The 18,170-nt window shown below is 60.4% G+C and overlaps 1 protein-coding gene and 1 long non-coding RNA gene across 6 annotated transcripts; both read right to left on the bottom strand.

Moving 5' to 3' along the window:
* Positions 1–8: 8 nt before the first annotated feature.
* FDPS (farnesyl diphosphate synthase) lies at positions 9–8,084 on the bottom strand. 4 transcript variants are annotated; one of them, XM_080825226.1, is made up of 11 exons: positions 7,974–8,027; positions 6,996–7,125; positions 6,753–6,915; positions 5,213–5,353; positions 2,233–2,313; positions 1,998–2,120; positions 1,700–1,788; positions 1,543–1,615; positions 869–946; positions 649–783; positions 9–249 (listed from the first exon to the last, which is right to left on the bottom strand). In XM_080825226.1, exons 3-11 carry the CDS (start codon positions 6,891–6,893, stop codon positions 49–51), a joined length of 1,062 nt encoding a protein of 353 aa, XP_080681352.1. In that variant the 5' UTR covers positions 6,894–6,915; positions 6,996–7,125; positions 7,974–8,027; the 3' UTR covers positions 9–48. The 4 variants fall into 4 exon arrangements, with proteins under 4 accessions (XP_080681352.1, XP_080681349.1, XP_080681350.1 ...); XM_080825223.1 differs by having other exon boundaries at positions 6,996–7,211; positions 7,974–8,010; XM_080825224.1 differs by having other exon boundaries at positions 6,996–7,319; positions 7,974–7,991.
* A 4,765-nt stretch (positions 8,085–12,849) lies between these two features.
* Positions 12,850–17,730, bottom strand: LOC308355858. 2 transcript variants are annotated; one of them, XR_013968021.1, is made up of 5 exons: positions 17,654–17,730; positions 15,853–15,965; positions 14,769–14,908; positions 13,612–14,179; positions 12,850–13,522 (listed from the first exon to the last, which is right to left on the bottom strand). It is a non-coding gene; the product is annotated as an uncharacterized lncRNA (long non-coding RNA). The 2 variants fall into 2 exon arrangements; XR_013968022.1 differs by lacking the exon at positions 12,850–13,522 and adding an exon at positions 15,412–15,646 and having other exon boundaries at positions 13,526–14,179.
* Between the last annotated feature and the right edge of the window lie 440 nt (positions 17,731–18,170).

Raw genomic sequence — 18,170 nt, 5'->3', positions numbered from 1 at the left:
AACCACAAGAAGCTTCGAGAATTTATTGACAGCCGCCCCGCCCCCAGGTCACTTCTTCCTCTTGTAGATCTTGTGCGCCAGCCCCAGGAAGATGGCCCGCGGCAGGGGCGAGGCGTACTGCTCGATGAGGCCCAGGAGGCGGGCGTAGCTGTCCTCCTCGTGCTGCGCGAACACCGCGGGCAGCTCCAGCTCCTCGTACAGCGCCTTCACCCAGGCCACCTTCTCCGCCTCCTTCTGCCCGTAATTCTCCTGGAAGGGGCGGGAGGCAGGGAAAGGGCTTAGCACCCCCGCAACGCCCCTCACCCACACATTCCAGCCTCCAACGTCAAGGGCTCTGGAGCGCCTAGGCTCTTGTCCTTTGCGGCCGGCACACCCTCAGAGAGCAGCTGGGGCCTCAGTTTCCTCCACCTCGGCACTACCAACGCCCGGGCTGCCTAAAAACGCCGGCGGCTGTTGTGTGCAGGGGTGGGGGGTGCGGTCTGGAGGCTTATCTGGCCTCTACCCACTGAAGATCCCCATAGCACGTGACAGAAAATGTGTGCTGATGTTGCCAGACGTCCCCTGGGGTGCACAGTCACCGCCACCCCCTTGAGAATCCTTGCTCTGTCCCCTTTCCTGGGAGCTCTGGGGTCGCAGCTGCACAGGAACCTGCAGCAGCCGGCGCTGTTCCGGGGACGCCCGCTGCAGACACTGAACCACCAGCCAGCTGCATTTGTTGTCCTGGATGTCCGTGCCGATCTTGCCCGTCACACTGGGGTCCCCAAAGAGGTCGAGGTAATCGTCCTGGGCAGGGGGCAGAGGAGGACCCGTGAAGAGGCCCCGCGGCGGGGTCCTGGGGCTGCTACCGCCCACCCCCCTGCCTTCCCACCTGAATCTGAAAGAACTCCCCCATCTCCAGCAGGATCTTCTTGGCATTGGCGTGCTCCTTCTCGCCATCAATGCCCGCCTACGGCGACAACGGAACCAGTAAGCCACGCACCAGGGGGGCCTACACTTTCCTTGCTGCATCTCCCGGGGACCCCCAGTGCGGGCCCCCAGATCCCCTCCCCTCTCTGTTCAGACGGCCCTGGCCTCGGGGCTCTAGGACGTCTTGGTGTCCGACCCCTAGCGCGCCTCTTCCAGCGAGGCCCTCCGGCGTGTGCCCTCAGACGGGAGGCCAGCCCGTGCCCAGCCCCTGACTCACTCGTCCTGCTCCTTCCTGGATCCAATGGGAACTTGGAGAAGCGAGGCCGGGGCGAGCAGGGTATCCCGCCACCGGCCTTTGCACCTGGTCTCCTTCCTCTCAGTGTGAACGCCGCCCCCATCCCGACCAGATAGAGGGTGTGGTGCTCCCCCAAGACGGGCAGACCCCTCGCATATCCCGGCCTCCGTTTGCCTTCACCAAAATCTTGAGGGGACTCCATCGTCACACAAACCCCCTCGGACCTCCAGTGACTGGCCCGGGGACCCAGGCCAGACAGCAAATTGTCCAAAGTCGTCTGCTTTGTGCCGTCTGTCCAAAAGCCCCATCGGCGGGCAGCAAGGGGTGAGAGGCTCACTCACCATATACATGGCGGCAGCCACAGGGAGGTAGAACGAGTAGAAAGCTGTCTTGTACTTGACAATAGATTTGTACCTGAGTAGGGGGAGAAGGTCAAGTCCTCAGAAGGAAAGCGCGCGGCAGAGCCCTCCCTCGCCGTCCGGTTCCCCCGTCCCTCACCTCTTCTCAGTGAATCTGCCAAGATCCACGTTGCCCTGGGGGGCTGTGATGAGGTCCAGGGTCTGTCCGATCTCAGTCTGATAGCAACTCTGAGGAGGAGGGAGATGGCCCCTGAGCTGGGCTTTCTCTGGGGCCGGGAAACCCCGAAAGGCAGGTCCCCCAGCCCACGCCACAGGCCGAGACGGCGCTGCCCAGCTCCGCTCCCTTCCAGGCGAACCCGGCGACACCCCGGACCCCAAAACCCCAGAGGCCGCGCAGCTGCGGACAGCCTGGCCCAGAGCCCGGGCCTGCGCCGCACCTGGAGGAAAAGCTCCAGCAGGTTCTGGTAATAGGGCTGCTGCCGGCAGCAGAGCTTGAGCAAGCGGTAGACACACGCCTCCAGGAGCAGGGCGTCGTTGATGGCGTCCAACCCGATGCCCGGCTGGCGGGGACACGGACGAAAACAAGCCGTCAGCCCCCGGCCGTGCGGAACAGCCCCGTGTGCTGTGGACCACCACCCCCCCGCCCCCGGCCCCAGGCCTGGCCCGCTCTACCTTCTGATACCAGCAGATCTGCCCCCGCCGGGTGAGGGAGGAATCCATGATGTCGTCGGTCACCAGCAGGAAGGCCTGCAGCTGCGAGAAGGCAGACGGGACTGAGCCGCGGGGCTGCGGCCAGCGCTCCCCCGACCGGCCGCGGGGCTGCCGCCGCTGCCCAGCGCGGAGCGAGGAAGGGCGGTCGGGCCGGGGAGACCGAGGCCCGCTGCTCTGTGCTGCGGGGCCCGGGGAGATTCTAGGACCTCGCTGTTCAGGCTTCCCGGCGACGACCCGGGGGATGCCGGCGGGTCTCGCCCACCGCCTCGCGAGCAGCCCTGGTAGCGGGAGGCACGGGGCGTCGCGTCCCGCGGGCTTCTCCCGCCAAGAACTGGAGCGAGTGCTTAAGCCCCCTCTGCGCAGTGCCTTCCAGGGACTTCTGCGAGGAAAGGAGGCCAGGAGGCCAGGAGGCCGGTCCCGTGTTGCCCCCAGGCCCTCTGCTCACACAGGACAAAGCCACACTTCGGGGGGGGGGGGCGCTGACGGGCCAGAGCTGCGGCCTCCCTCGGCCGCGTCTGCCTGCGGGTCTCCGACGCGGAACCACGCCAGCGGCAGCCGAGGGCCTCTCCTCCGGACGCCGGCCGGCCTCGGAGGCCCAGGACGAGCTGGTTTTCCCAGCAGGTTGTCTGGTCCCTGGAGGCCAGGACGTGTGCCCTCCTGGGGGCCGAGCACGGCGCTCGCCCCAGAGCCGGTGTGTCCTAAACGCCTGTTTAATAAGTGCGACACTGTCACGTACCCCAGACTTCCCGCGTTCAGGCTACACCTTCTAAGCCTTTAAAAACAGCTTTTCAGGACATGGTTTTAACCCCTGGTCCGTCCTGCTGTGTGGGCCAACGGGTCTGCCTCGCTCGGAGTCCCCGACCCTGCCCGCGGCCTCCAGCGCGCTCAGTGCGCCGCGGCCTGCAGCGGCCACGGCTCTCGTCCCAGGTGACCCCTTGAGGAAGGAGGCGCCGATCCGCGCCCGTACCTCTGGCCGCACGCGGGCTTTCCATGCGGGAGGCGGTGTATTTACGGAGTGCGGACTTGGGGCCCTGAGGCCACATGCCCCTGCCTCCCCCACCTGCTTTCAACCAAGATGCTCTCCAAAGGGCATCACTGCACGGCCTCCCTCACGCCCCTCTGCCCCACAGCAGTGGTTCTTAACCCAAATGCACTTCCTCTTTATTAGGGAACCTTAGAAAAAAAAAAAAAACAGCGCCAGAGTCCCACCCCCGGCCAATTAAAACAGAAATCGATCCGCAGTATTAGTTGCGGTGACGGGCCTGTTCCGACGATTAAAGCCTGAAGAACCGAGAACCGCCAAACATGGTACCCTTGATGCGATCTTAGATGCTCAAAAATGAAACAAAAAAATCTAGAACAGACATTTTGGGGAGAGTCAAGAATATGTAAATAGGGACTATGCATTAGACACTATCACCGTTACTGAGTCTGAACGCGTCCCCTCGATGCACGCGCTGAAACCCTAACCATCAGGTGAGCTGCCCAGCCCCTTCCCCACAAGGGGCTGCAGCGGGCAGGGGCTGCTGAGCCAGGAGGGGGCCCCCCAACCACACTGGGGCCTTGGTCTTTGACTTCCAGATTCCAGAAGTCGACAAAATAAAGCTTTCTTTCTGCACTAGCCGGTGTGCAGTCTTTCGTTGGGGCGACCCGAGTGAACTGAGACAGATGTGACCAGGGCCCGGTGCTGAGGCTGGCAAAAGTCCTCGCTCCTAGGAGGTGACGGCTGAGACAGACTGTAGAACACGAGGCAGGAGGAGAAAGATAAAAGCGGAAATTGTCACAGAAGTCCCCCAAGCGAAAAGAACAGCGGACAGCTCAGAAGGCATCCTGGCAGGCGCCGGCACCGCGGCTGCGTGTCACCCTCCTCCCCCGCCCCCCGCTACTCCCCGGCGAGCAGCAGGCAGCTCTGACTCGGCTCTGACTCGCGCTGTGTCCTTCTACCAGGTGACCGGCCCCGGCCCCACGGCTCTGCTCCTCTGCTCTGCCCGGACCCGCCCGGGCTCCCTGCCTTGTCCCGTGGTGCGTATGGGCTCCTTGGTCCCCAGCGCCCTGTCCCGCGGTGACGCCACTGTCCCTTTCCCTCCTCAGAGGCAGATCCCTCCTTCCCAGCCCCATCGCAATTCCAGGCTCCACGGCTCTGACGGCTCCACCCGCGCTGCCCAGGCGGAGGAGGCAGCGTGGTTGGCCCCAAGCACATCACACCCGCCTTGAGGTAGCTGCCCCTTTCCACACGCCAGGTCCTGAGTGCCTTCCCTTCTGAGCCCCCTGCCACCCTCCTCGGGGCCTGGCGCCCCTCCCGGAATCCCGGCTCCCGGCCGCGAATGAAGATCTCCGGCAGGCAAGGAAACCGCACCCCCCTCAGGGGCAAACGAGCTGGGTACAGGAGACGAGGACACACGGGGACCGAAGCCAACTGGAGAGCGAGCGAGCCACACAGGCGCACGTGCCCTGCCGGCCAGGCTAGGATTCGCCACCGGCCCGCCCGTGCCGCGAGGGACACTGGGCGCAGATGTAGCAATGTTCCAAGCGATGCTAGAAATCCGCGTTTTTATGCGACCTCTCTTCTTGCTTAAGTTTAGAGCACTTCGCTTTAGGAAACGGCCGGTGGGCTGCAAGCCTTCCGTCTCTGCTTCAGAATTGCCCCTGGAAGAACTAGGTCACGCTGACGGCCGTCCTCGCTCAGAGGAAAGAGCGGACGCCTTTATGCCCGGTTCCAAGGCCCCGGCCCACGGCGGGCTCAGTCTGTAGATGAAATGTGCTCCCACGGGCAAAGAGGTCCCCACGTTTGTTAACCCTTAGAGTGAATCACGGCTAAATCTGACTACTAATGCCCAGAAACACATGGAGAAATTCGTCTCAAACTCATCCCTCCCCTTCCCCCCAGGACAGCCCCAACCCTGCTAAGACCTCTGTGTCTCCTGCCGTCCCCGGCCCTTACCAGCTCCACACACCAGCCCACGGTCAGGGCCCGCCCGAGGCTCTCGGCGTCCTGCTTGCTGGGCTCCACCAGCTCCCGAAATGCTATCAGCACCGTCAAACCCCGATGGTACTTGCCCCCGGTCGCATTGTACTCCAAGACCTGGGGCGAGGGCAGAGGAACAAGACAGCAGGTCCCGCAGAGCGCCTACTCTTAAGACTTCTCCCAGCCCTCTCCCGCCTCCAACCCAGACTGGATTTTAACCTCCTCAGGCCCCATTCCTCCTCCCAGAGCCTCTGGAATTGCGCCTTGGCTGCCGTCTCCAAACCCCGGAGCACGGCTGGAAGGGTCCCCCCGCGCCCGGGCTCTCTCTGCGGGGACTTCCTCAGGACATCGGTTTCCTTGTCTTTTCAGTAAGCTCCACGCTCAACCCGGGGCTTGAACTCACGACCCTGAGATCAAGAGCTGCACACTCGACTGATTGAGCCAGCCAGGCACCCCGTTCCTCAGTAAGTGGTAAGGCCCCACGCTGCACATTAAATCTGCTCCCAAGCCCAGAATAGGGCTCGAACGCAGGGAAACCCCTAGACATGCCATCAGAGTGGCTGGCGCGTTCAGGTCTCTGCTCCCCAGGGTCCAGGCCCATCCCCACCTCTCCTAGACTCCCCCGCCACCTCCTTTTCCCCACCGTTGAAACCATCAGCGAAGGAAAAGCCTGTCTCACTGGAGGAACGACAAGGCTCCCAAAGTTGGCCAGACGTGCGCTCAGGAGGGGGAGGGGACCCAGGCCTATCTGCTGGGAGCTCTCTTTTTGCCTTCTGCTGCCCTGCTGTCCCCCAGCTCCAATGCAGTGGGAAAACCTCCCTTCTAATCTTCATCCCAGTGTAGGCAAACCTTCTCCCTGGTTCTCCTCAAACGAGACAGTATTTATAAAAAGAATTACTAGATACCCTAAAAGAATAAAAAAATTAGGCAGCTCAAATATACCAGCCAAACTTCCTGCCCCGGAGCAGAGGTTTCTTTTCATTTCTTCTTTTTTTGATTACCTACTTACTTCAGTGGGAGGAGCAGAGGAAGGAGACAAAGTCTTAAGCAGACTCCACACTGAGTGCAGAGCCCGACGCGGGGCTTGATCTCATAACCCATGAGTTCATGACCTGACCAGAAACCAAGAGCCGGAAGCTTAACTGACGGAGCCACCCAGGCGCCCTGGAGGAGAGTTTCTGGTGATGCCCAGCTCCCGGACAAGTGGCACCTGAGGACTCCTGGACACCTAACTCCCTTCCTCAACAAAATCCAAGACTTAGCAGGCACCCCCAGGGCCCTCCACCCCAGGGAACGCAGTCTGGATGGCTCACCTGAACCACGAGGCAGGGCGGATGGGCTGCGTAAGGGTCCCTGCTCCCGCCCTGCCCCCTCCAGAAGAGACCCAGAGTCACTCAGGTAAAAGCCGCCCCTCCTCCCACCCCGGTGTCAAAGGTCCCCCAAAAGCCACAGCTAGATCCCACACATCTACAGAGTGAACCTCAGATTCAGTCTCTGACGTCAACTAATCCTTCACCTCCTTGAGCCGGGCAATGGCGTCTCCGGTCTCTGGGTGGCCCACGCCATCCTCAGTCAGCACCTTGACAATCTGGGAGAAGTGCTGGATGAAATCCTGCTTTGCTTGGGCGTAAGGGTCCGATTTCTGGTCTCCGTTCATTGTGAGGGAGGAGTAAAGTGCTCTGTGGAGAGAGGAAAGCCCAGTCAGAGACCTGAGCAGCTGCTTCCCTCCCCAAGGCCCCTCACCCCCTACCACACTCACCGAGGCTCCTCTGTCCACGCTTGGCACCAGCAGCGGGCACCATGCCAGGCCCCCAGGACTGGGCACCCGCGCACCAGGGAGGGACGCCGAAGGGGACCCGGCCACCTCTCCCGGGGCACCCAGCAGGGGGCTGGCAGCAAGAAGACGCCCACAGATCTCAGCCAGCGGGACAGGGGCATCATGGGGGTGGCATAGGGAGGGGGCACCGAGCACTCCCTGCAGGGGCAAGCACCAAAGGCAGATGCACGGCGGCGGCTCCCCAGCTCATCCCCACCACTCTTTTACCTCTGGGCCCAGAACGCCGAGCTCTCTGCTGAGCTGGGCCTGAGGGCATTTCCAGAGAGAAGGAAATGCAAGGAGCAAAAGGCATCTGGTGACCGACCACAGTCAAGGAACGGGTCGCACTTCACCCAGCGCGCACGTGAAGCAACTCAGTGCCACCTAACCGTCCCCTCCAGCGCCGACTCCTGCAGCGAGCCTCCGGAATCGCCCCCCTCTCGGCTTCCTCCCCCAAGCCCTGGGGCACAGCCGGAGCAATCCGCACTAGAGCTCCGGAGGACGAGGGCCGGGAGCGCCCGGGCAGCGCCCTGCTTGATGGGGGCCAGCTGAGGCTCTAGGACGTAGGAAGACCCGGGGGCAGCGGCGCCAAGTCTAGAACCCGGGTACCCCCGGTAGGCGGGGAAAGAGCTGTGCAGGCTCGGGGGTACCCCAAGAGGAGGAGAAGTGCGCCGGAAGCGGCGCAGGTCCCGGGATCGGGGACTGGGCGCCCCGAGCCTCACAGGCAGCGCTGGGACCGCTCGGCCAGCCTCGGAGCAACACGGGGCGGCCGGGGAGGCTGCGGCCGCACACAGCCGGAAGACCGGCCGGTCGGGCCACCGGCCCCCGACACGGGGGACCTCCTGGGCCCCGCGGTACTGCCACGGAAGCGGGGCTGAGGCTCCCCCCGCCGCCCCAGTCCCAGCCGGACACCTCTCTCACCTGCTCCTGGATGCCACCTTTTGGTCCAGTCCTAGCCGGGAACTCGGGAAAGCCGCTCCGCTCGGCGCGCGGCCCTCTGGGTCGGGTAGTTCCCGAGCTCCCTTCCCTCCGGACGGAAAAGCCTCACCAGACTACAATTCCCGGCATGCCGCGGGAGGGACAGGACCGCACGATCTCTCGCGGGCCGACTGGGCGGAGACGAGCCGCGCTGATTGGCTGCCTCCCCTCGTGCGAGTATGGGGCCCTGGGCCGGACAACCAATGGCAGGGCTGCGTCCCGGGCGGGAGGAGCCGGCCCGGGCCGGCCGCGGAGGCGGGAGGCAGGGTCGCCGTCGAGCAGCGGCCGCCGCCCCCCTGCACGCCGTAGCGGTCGGCGTCTCCGCGCGCGGCTGGGCGGCGGGCAGGGCTGCAGCGGGACCGGGTTCGCCGCGGGCGGGCCGCTCAGTGTCTCCGGCCCTCCGCGGACTGTCCCCGTCTGCTCCACGAGGGCAGCGCCCGGGACCGGCTGCTCCGAGCGCTCGCGGGGCCCGAGAAGCGGGGCCGGCGCCCGCTGCCTCGCCGCGACACGGGCTGCCCGCGCAGACCCGCGACGCCGCCGCCTGAAAAGGGGCCTCGGACCGCAAACCAGCCGAGTCGTCGACGGGAGCAGAAGGCCTGTGCGGGGTGTCCGCGCGCCCGCAGCTCCGCCGCTGCCCCGGGCAGGTGCCGTCGGCGCTGCCGGACGGGAGAGACGGACGCGGCCCACTTCGGAGCGGCTGGGGCCGCGGCCACGGAACATCCGCGGGGACGACCGGAGCCGACCGCGCAGCAGGTGCCGAGCACAGCCCCGACGGGCGGAACCCAGCGACGAGCAGTCTCGGGAGGAGATGAGGAAAGCGCCGCGAGCGGCCGCCGCGTCTAAAACGACGGAACACGGCGCCTGCCTTCCGCCCGGCTCGGGGCCTCAGGGTCCTGGGATCAGCCCCGCGTCGGACTCTCTGCTCAGCGGGGAGCCTGCCGCCCCCCCCGCCCCCGCCGCCCTCTGCCTGCCTGTCTGCCTGCTTGTGATTTCTGTCAAATAAATAAATAAGATCTATGAATAAATAAATACTTAAGAACAAAATTTAACCAATTTGTACATTGAAAACTATAAAACACTGCTGACAAAGACTAAAGAACACCTAAACAAATGGAAAACAGCCGTATTCCTGGAGAAAAGACTTAATATTGTTAAGATGTCACGCAAAGCAATCTACAGATTCAACACAATCCCTGTCAAAATCCAACGGATTTCTCTGCAGCTTTGGAAAGACAATCTGCCAATGCGTATGGGGTTAGAAAGGGACCCTGGATGGCTAAAATAATCTGGATAAACTCACACCTACCGATTTCAAAATGTACTACACGACTATCATAATCAAAACAATGTGGTCCTGGCATAAGGACAGACCTACTGACCAAGGAAACAGAATTGAGAGTCCAGAAATAAACTCATACATCTGTGACCAGTAGGTTGGTTGGTTTGTTTTAGGATTTTTTTTATTCATTTGAGAGAGAGACGGAGCACACAAGCAGGGGAAGAGGCAGAGGGAGAGGGAGAAGCAGGCTCCCCTCTGAGCCAGCCAGGAGCCTGATGTGGGCTGGATCCCAGGCCCTGGAGACCATGACAGGAGCCAGAGGCAGACGCCCAGCCCTGTGGGCCACTCAGGCGCTCCCACCAATAGGTTTTTTACAGAGGCACCAAGTCCACTAAATGGGGAGAGGACAGTCTCTTCAAAAAATGGCACCAGGTAAACCCAACTGTCTTTTCTCAAGCAAAAGAATGAAGTTGGACTCCTCCCTCACACCACATTCAAAAATTAACTCAAAATGGATTAAAACCTATATAAAGAAGCTAAAACCATAAAAACATCTTAGAAGAAAACATAGAGATAAGCCTTCAGACCTTGTCTTTAATGGTGGGTTTTTTGGTTTTTGTTTTAAGATTTTTTTTTTTTTTTAATTTTTAGGGGCACCTGCCCAGTTGTTGAGCATCTGCCTTCAGCTCGGGTCACGATCCCAGGGTCCTGGGAGCAAGTCGCACATCAGGCTCCTTGCTCAGCGGGGAGCTTGCTTCTCCCTCTCCTGCTCACCTGCTTGTGCTCGCTCACTCTCTCTCTGACAAATAAATAAAATCTTAAAAAAAAAATTTTTTTAGGTAATCCCTACCACCCAACATGGGGCTCAAACTCACAACCCTGAGATCCAGAGACACAGGCTTCACCATCTGAGCCAGCCAAGCACCCCTAGTGATGGATTCTTAAATAAGACACCAAAGGCATAAATGGCAAAAGGTAATCTGAACTTCATCAAAATTGAAAACTTTTGTGCACCAAAGGACACTGTCAAGAGAGTGAAAAGAGAGTGTACAGAATGGGGGGGGGGGCACCTGGGTGGCTCAGTGGGTTAAGCATCTGCCTTAGGCTCAGGTCAGGGCCCAGGGACGGAGGCCCTTGAGTTGGATCCCTGCTCAGCAGGGAGTCTGCCTCCCCCTCTCCCTGTGCCCTCCCCTCTGCTCAGGCTTGCTCTCTCTGTGTCTCTCTGTCAAATAAATAAAGTCTTCTAAAAACTGGGGCACCTGGGTGGCTCAGTGGGTTAAGCCTCTGCCTTCAGCTCAGGTCATGATCTCAGGGTCCTGGGGTGGAGCCCAGCATCGGGCTCCCTGCTCGTTGGGAGCCTGCTTCCCCTGCTCCTGCCCCGTCTCTCTGCCTGCCTCTCTGCCTAGTTGTGATCTCTCTCTCTCTGTCAAATAAATAAAATCTTGAAAAAACACAACTGAAAATCATGTGCTTCCCTGGAGAACTAGAGGGAGGTCCAGAAAACGTCATCACACACAGTAAATTACACGCCAGGGCTCAGCCAGCCACACCCAGAATGGACTTCGCGGGCCTGTAATCCTGCACATCTCCCCTCTGAGAAGCCCGTGGATTCTTCCCCCACACCCACCTCTTCCTTCCCTGGCCATCCTCCGCCAAGGCCACCCTGGGTCGGGGCTCCCCGCTTCCCACAGGTGACCGCGCAAGGGGCGGGGCAGGGTGGGGGACAAACGAACAAAGGATACGGACCCTGAGATGGGCAGAGGAGTGGTGGGAAGCCAAAGCAGTCCGGAGAGAAATGACCCTCCAGGAAGGAGGACGCAGACCTGGCGTGGAAGCTGAGGGTGCTGCAGGAAGGAGCCGGGCTACCGAGTAATGGGTGTCAGGGGCTCGGAGAACGCTGGGAGGAGCGCTTCTTGCAGGTCTATTGTCCCCCCGGCTTGTCCCCTGCGGTCCGAGGGAGGCAGGTCACTGGCTTGCGCTCAGGGGGAAGAGCGACTGAAAGCGGCTGGGAAGGGAGGCTGCTTCCAGCCTGGGTCCTGCCCGCTCCTCGCCCAGCTGAAGTGGAACTCCCCTGCCTTAAATGCGCTGGGCTCAAGCCTTGGCTCCACCGGACCCGCTGGGCGAACTTTCAGGAACCCACAGGACCTCTCTGAGCCGGTGTACTTTTAATGAATCAAAGTATAAATGTGCATCCTATCTAATTTATAGAGTTGAGTCAAGGGTCAAAAGTGGCAAAGTGGGGGGAAAGTCTGTTTTTATTTTAATATTTTATTTATTTATTTGACAGAGATCACAAGCAGGCAGAGAGGCTGGCAGAGGGAGAGGGGGAAGCAGGCTTCCCGCTGAGCAGAGAGCCCGATGCGGGGCTCGATCCCAGGACCCTGGGATCGTGACCTGAGCTGAAGGCAGAGGCTTAACCCACTGAGCCACCCAGGCACCCCAGAAAAGTCTTAATAAATACTCAAGTCTGCTTAAATCCAAAGAATTATTTTTTTAAAAGATTTTATTTATTTATTTGACAGAGAGAGAGAAAGAGAGAGTACAGCAGGGGGAGCAGCAGCCAGAGAGACAGGGAGAAGCAGGCTCACCGAGCAGGGAGCCGGATGAGGGATTCCATCCCCAATCCCAGGATCCTGGGATCATGACCTGAGCCAAAGGCAGACACTTAACCGACTGAGCCACCCAGGCGCCCCCCAAGGAATTCTTAATCCACTCTCTTTGCAAACTCCAGGTTAAGGAAATGGGGAGAGGGAGTCAAAGAAGAGAGGGTTTGCTGTGGGGGAGGCTGTGTGTCCCAGAACTAAAGCACTCTCACTTCCTCATTCCCAGCCTGGGACCTCCTAGAAGTGACCTTCGCTATGGGACACAGCGAGTCTGGGATGGTCTAGACCCAGCCTGGCGAGGATGAGAGCCCCTGGGCTCTCCTACACCAGACCCAATCCTCAGTGGGAAACACCAGACAGCACAGTAGGCCACGGCCTCCTACACACCCAGGTCCCCGACAGCTCAGAGCCATCCCCTCTCCCAGTCACGAGAAGCCTCCAGCACTTAAGGGGAAGAACGCACCTTTGCGGGCAAACAATCGTGGGTTCAAACTCTGGTTGAACTCCTTATTGGTTGTGTACTTGGGGTTCATTACCTCAACTCTTCGAACATCATTTTTCTCCTCCCTAGAACGGAGATGGTATATATCGTGGGTTTGTGCTGGGCGTTCTTCCTCACATGGTGAGAGCCGCACTCCAGCGAGAACGCGCCAGGCCGGCTCTTAGCCGTGTCCCCAGACCATTAGGCCGCGGTCTGCTTGGAGCGGTTGTGTTTTGTGGTCTCTTGATATAGAGGCCAGACAAGCCGTCCTCTAGGAGTGCCCCCCTCACTGAGTCAGGTGACCCTTTCCAGCTCCCTGGGGCTCCCGAGCTCGTCCCGGTCATGGGGCGATCACAGAACACCGGCAGGGTCCGAGCCCTCACCTGTGTTCTCCATCCCCTGGAACTTCTTAGAGGAAGAGGCATTTTTTTTTTTTTAGATTTTATTTATTTATTTGACAGACAGAGATCACAGGAGGCAGAGAGGCAGGCAGAGAGAGAGGGGGAAGGAGGCTCCCCGCTGAGCAGAGAGCCCGATTCGGGGCTCGATCCCGGGACCCTGGGATCCTGACCTGAGCTGAAGGCAGAGGCTTAACCCACGGAGCCACCCAGGTGCCCCCAACGCCTGGAGCTTCTTGAGGACAGGAACACAGCTTTGTCGTGGCCTCCCAGAGGAGAACACACGGTCTGCCCCAAGAAGAAACCTAGATGGAATTTATCTTGATAAGTAGAGAAATATTCTCTTTTTCTTAAAGGTTTATTTATTTATCTTAGAGAGAGGGGGAGAGAGAGCACGAGCCGGAGGAGGGGCAGGGAGGGAATCCCGGGCGACTCTCCGCCAGCACAGAGCCTTCAGGCTCGACCCCGTGACACTGAGATGGCAACCCGAGCACACGCCAAGCGCTGGACGTCCCGCTGAGGGGGCCACCCAGGCGCCCCAAGGAGAGAACGATTCTCAGGAACATGCCCGGAACTGTCACCCCGCTGGCGCCGAGGCAGCACTGGGCGCGACCGTCCGATCCTGTCAAACGACCCTGCTTTCCCCCACAGCGGCCACACACTCCGCCTCGGCAGGGAGGGCTTCCGCTAAGCCTCCACCGGCAATACCACAGACACTTCAGGACACGTCTCTAGTGGACAAGGAATTTTCTTAAACACAAGGCACAAAATTAACGGTAATTAATAGGAATTACATGCTTAATAGCACGCAATAGCCAACCTGTGTTCCGATTTCCTGGAAGGTGTCAAAAATGCATTTTGCGATCGGCTTGTTCAGATCAGAATCCAATTTGGGGCCTCACGCTGCACTCGGTCGGTCGGTCTGTGTCTTAAGCCGTTTTTACACAAACAGTTGCTCCTTCCCCGTTTTCATGCTGTTTCATTGTTGATTAACTGGGTCTTTTGCTGCTAGAACTGCCCGAGTCCTGGGTCTGGCTGACGGCATCCACACGTGATGAACTCATTCCTCTATTCCCTGTACTTCCTGGGGACTGGTTGGCTGGGAGGCGCCGAGAGCACCAGAACTCGTCCAGGACATGTGCTTCCTCTTACGTCCTGCCAGGAGCAGTGGCGCTCCGTGGCCCCACTTCTGTGTGCCAGACTTGATGGTTTTAGTGGCTATCGATGAGTATTTTGTTTCATTTATTTTTAAAGGACGCTCTCCACCCAGCATGGGGTTGAACTCACAACCCCGAGATCAAAAGTCACATGTTCTGCGCCCGAGGCAGCCGGACGCCTCTGCCGATGAGCATCTTCCACTTGCCTGACCTGAAGGACAGGAGAAGCCCCTGTAGTGAGGAGAGAGGAGTGAGACCTAAGGGACTGGACAGGAATGTCGTTGAACAGAGAGGATGAGGAAGGGCGCAGAGGTGCAGGGAACCGCGCATGCAAAGGCACTGAAGGCCTGGCCTGCAGCAGCGACGACGGAGCGGACGTGGGTTTGGAAAACGTCTGGAATCTACAGGTTTTGGTGACCGATGTGAGCTGTCGGTAGCGAGAGGCTCCCAGTCTCCCTGCGGTTCAGAAACAGTTGAGGCGGGGCGGGTGGAGTCGGGGTGGGCCGGGGTGCAGGTGAGGAAGGGAGAAGACGCAACGGCCTCCGCAGTACGAGGCGCAGGAGAGAGGGGGCCGGATGGGGGCGCGGATCTGAGGGCTGCAGAGCCGGAGAGAGGCTGGAGCCGGCTGAGTCGCCCCGAGAGCTGGGCCCCTCACGGTTCGAAGTTACTCACTGATCCCCTACCAGGCACCAGGAATATACCCGTGGGCAACAGAAACGAAATGCCTATTCTGGAACTGACTTTCTAGGAGGGGGGTGGGGGGGCGCAGGGAATAAGTCCGGTGTATAAAAGCCGGGTGAGGGGAGCACCTGGGGGGTACCTCAGTCATTAGGCGTCTGCCTTCGGCTTCGGTCATGAGGTCCTGGGATCCAGCCCCGTGTCGGGCTCCCTGCTCGGCGGGAAGCCTGCTTCTCTCTCTCCCTCTGCCCCTGCGCGTGTCCCCTCTCTCGCTGTCTCTCTCTGTCAAATAAATAAGTCTTAAAAAAAAAAAAAAAAAAAAGCTGAGCTGGGAAGGACAGCAAAGCAAGGGGAAGCCTGCCGTGGTCCATGGGTGGTCCCGGAAGGCCTCGCCAGGAGCGGTGCCCGGACAGAAGTGAGCAGACGGGAGCGAGCCACGGGGCCCGCAGGGGCAACGGCGCCCTCCGTTCGTGGAGGGAACTCAGAGCAGCCCCCCTCTCTCCGGCGGGGCTTCTCTTCCTTGTTTGAGAAACGTGGGGCGGTGTAGGAAAGACCGTTAGGGTTCGAAGCCCACAGCCAAGAAAGAATTCTTGAGACGTCTTTGGTGCAAAAAGGTGGTTTCATGAAGGCACAGGGACAGGCCCCGCGGGCAGAAAGAGCCGCGCGGGAGCTGTAAGGGGCGGCCCATTGCCTACGTCCGAGCTGGGAGAGGGTTAGGGAGGGTTTGGCCGGGAGCGGTAAAGGAGGTTTCCAGAGGAATCTCTGTTACGTTACCGCGGACTTACAAGGTCCGGGCAGTTGGGCTAAGGTCGCCTTTGCCCTCGGCAAAGTTCAGCACAAGGCAGCTGAGTCCCTGGAGGAAGGTCACTCTGCCTGTTTCAAGGCCTTGTCAACGGGCCGTGGGCAGTGAGATTTAATAATTTTTCTTCTGCCTTTTGTTTCCCACGTCACCAGGGCCAGCATGACTGGATTCGTGGAGGAGGGCCGGGAAGGAGCCTCCTGAGGTCTTCAGCCTGCTCTCTGCGTGAGGAGGGAACACTGGTGGGGGTCAAGCCACGGGCCAGGTTTGCGCCCTCTACCCCCCTCTCCAGACCCTGTCCCCGTGTCGGGCTCTCCCACCGTCTCTCTTCTCACTAGGGTGGAGCTGCCTGCCCGGCCCCACAGGCAAGACCAGAGCTGCGGGGAGGGCAGCGGGCCTTTCCAGAAGGTTCCATGGGCCCACACACCTGTCCATGCAGCACCATTCACCACAGCCAGAAGGTGGAGACAGCCAGAGGACCGGTTCCCAGACAGAGGGATAAACAAGGTGTGGCCGGGACACAATGGAGCATTATTCAGTCTGAAAAAGAAAGGATGTCTGGAGAGACGCTGCAGTCCCGAGGAGCCGCGGAAACACGCTGAGCGGAATAAGCAAGTCACGAGCAGACAGCGAGCGACTCCACTCCCACAAGGTCCCCAGAGTCCGCAAATCCACGGACACAGAAGACAGAATGGCAGTCACTGGGGCCTGGGGGGGGGTGGGGGGGTGGGCGCCGGGACTTCATGCTGGACAGGGACGGAGTTTCTGGTTGAGTTGGTGAGAACCGTGTTGGAACTACTATTGCTGGTCGCCCAACATGGTGAATGTACTGGAGGCCACTCAACCGAATGCCTAAAACTGGTAAACAGTCCGTTTCTTCTTACGGATATTTTACTACAATTTTTCAAAACACCAGAAGAGACCTGGGCCCTGACTCCGGGCAGCTTCCTCCCTGCAAGTGAGAGTTCCCACCGCGGATGTCAGGGAATCCAAATGGTGCCCCAAAGGAAGGCCTCCCTTCCTATGCGAGAAGCCCACGGCGGGCGGGGGGGGGGGAGTGGGGGGGGTTGAGGGGGGCACAGAATGCGGTGTTCTGTACCCAGCTACCACCTGCATTGACGCGGAAGCTTCCGGAAGCCCTGACGCCTCACTCAGTACAGCAGGCGGCCTTTGATCTCCATGGGGCTGTGAGTTTGAGCCCCACATCGGACACAGGGATTACTAAAAATAATAGTAATAAATAGGGGCGCCTGGGTGGCTCAGTGGGTTAAGCCTCTGCCTTGGCTCGGGTCATGATCTCAGGGTCCTGGGATCGAGCCCCGCGTCGGGCTCTCCGCTCAGCGGGGAGCCTGCTCCCCCCTCTCTGCCTACTTGTGATCTCCGTCAAATAAACAAAAATAATAAAAATAAAACAAAGTAAAATGTTCCTATATTTTTAAAAGGGGGCATATATTGTTTGTGACTGCGTGGTCCGGTTCCGAGAGAAGACGCAGGCACCTCGGTAGCTGGGGGGGGGGGGGGCGTGGAGCGGCTGCACCTCTGAGGCTTGCATATTGCGCAAGTGTCCGCGCAAATCACCGAGAGGGCGCGCGCACAAAGTCCAGGGACCTGCTGGAAGCGCCACGCAGGGCCACCCCCAGCACGGGGCCGCGGGCGGGGCGGCCGGAGGCGAGCGGCCAGACGCACGGCCCTCGCACCCCCAAGACCGCCGGCCCAGCGCCGCGCGGCGGGAAGCTGGGGGCCTGGGCGCGCAGGGGCGGGCGGGGCCGGGGGCGGGGCGCGCGCGGCGCCCCTGGGGCGGCTCTCGGGCGCCCCCTGCAGGCCAGCCGCTGTCGTGCGCGAGGCGCGGCGGCCGCCGCTGGCGTGTGTCCATGTGTCCGTGTGTCCCGGTAGGGCGTGCGTGTGCGCGTGCGCGCGTGTGCCAGCGCTGGCCAGTCCACCCCTGCCTCCCTTCAGCTCTGGCGCGGCCTCCGTGAAAGCACCCTGGGAGCTCCTCCGTCACCCACAACCCTCCCCTCCTCCTGTCCCCACTGCGCCCCAAACGCGCACTTCTCGAACCCTAAGGGCAGCAGGCCTATCTCTGCCCCGTCGGGCGCGTCCGGCTCTCGGAACCCCGCGCGGGGCAGGGCACGAGCCGAGAACGCATGCAAGCGCGCGGCTGCGTGCGTCTGGCGCCGTGGGGCCGCTCTGTGCGCGCCGAAGGCTGCGGGGGCTCTCGTGACACGAACCTGAGGCCTGGATCCTGTAGGCCTGCTGTCCCTCCAGCTTTGTCACCCACGGGCCACCTGCTCGGGGTTGCTTGACCCTGGAACAAAGTGCAGAACACCCCTCACGTGGTGTGGTCACTGTGGACCAGGGTCAGCCCCAGGGCTTCTCTTTGACCTCATTTCAGGTCAAAACTTTGGATAGGACAGGGGCTGCTTTGGGGCACCAACCGCACTGCCCGTTAGCTCCTCTGGGCTTGGATCTCTGGGATTCTGGTCCTCCCGAAAAGCCTTTGAGTGAGATTGAAATCCCGAGGCCAACCTTAAATATCCCATGTCCCTCCCCAAGCCCCAAGCACAAGGCCTAATTCCCCAATCCCTAAAGTCATTACATTCCCTCTGGTTACATCTTTCAACTATCTTTATTTGTTCTGTCTTCTATAAACAGAGCCTAGGATCCCGGGCTCATTCCCTCTTGTAAGTCTTTCCTGCTATCTAACCTCTTTCTGTTCCACTCAGAGTCTGAGGGTCTGGATGGAGT

Source organism: Martes martes (genome assembly GCF_963455335.1).
Source record: "Martes martes genome assembly, chromosome: 15".
NCBI classification, from domain to species: Eukaryota; Metazoa; Chordata; class Mammalia; order Carnivora; family Mustelidae; genus Martes; species Martes martes.
The sequence above is the reverse complement of the archived record's forward strand: the minus strand, read 5'-3'. Positions and strand labels throughout refer to the sequence as shown.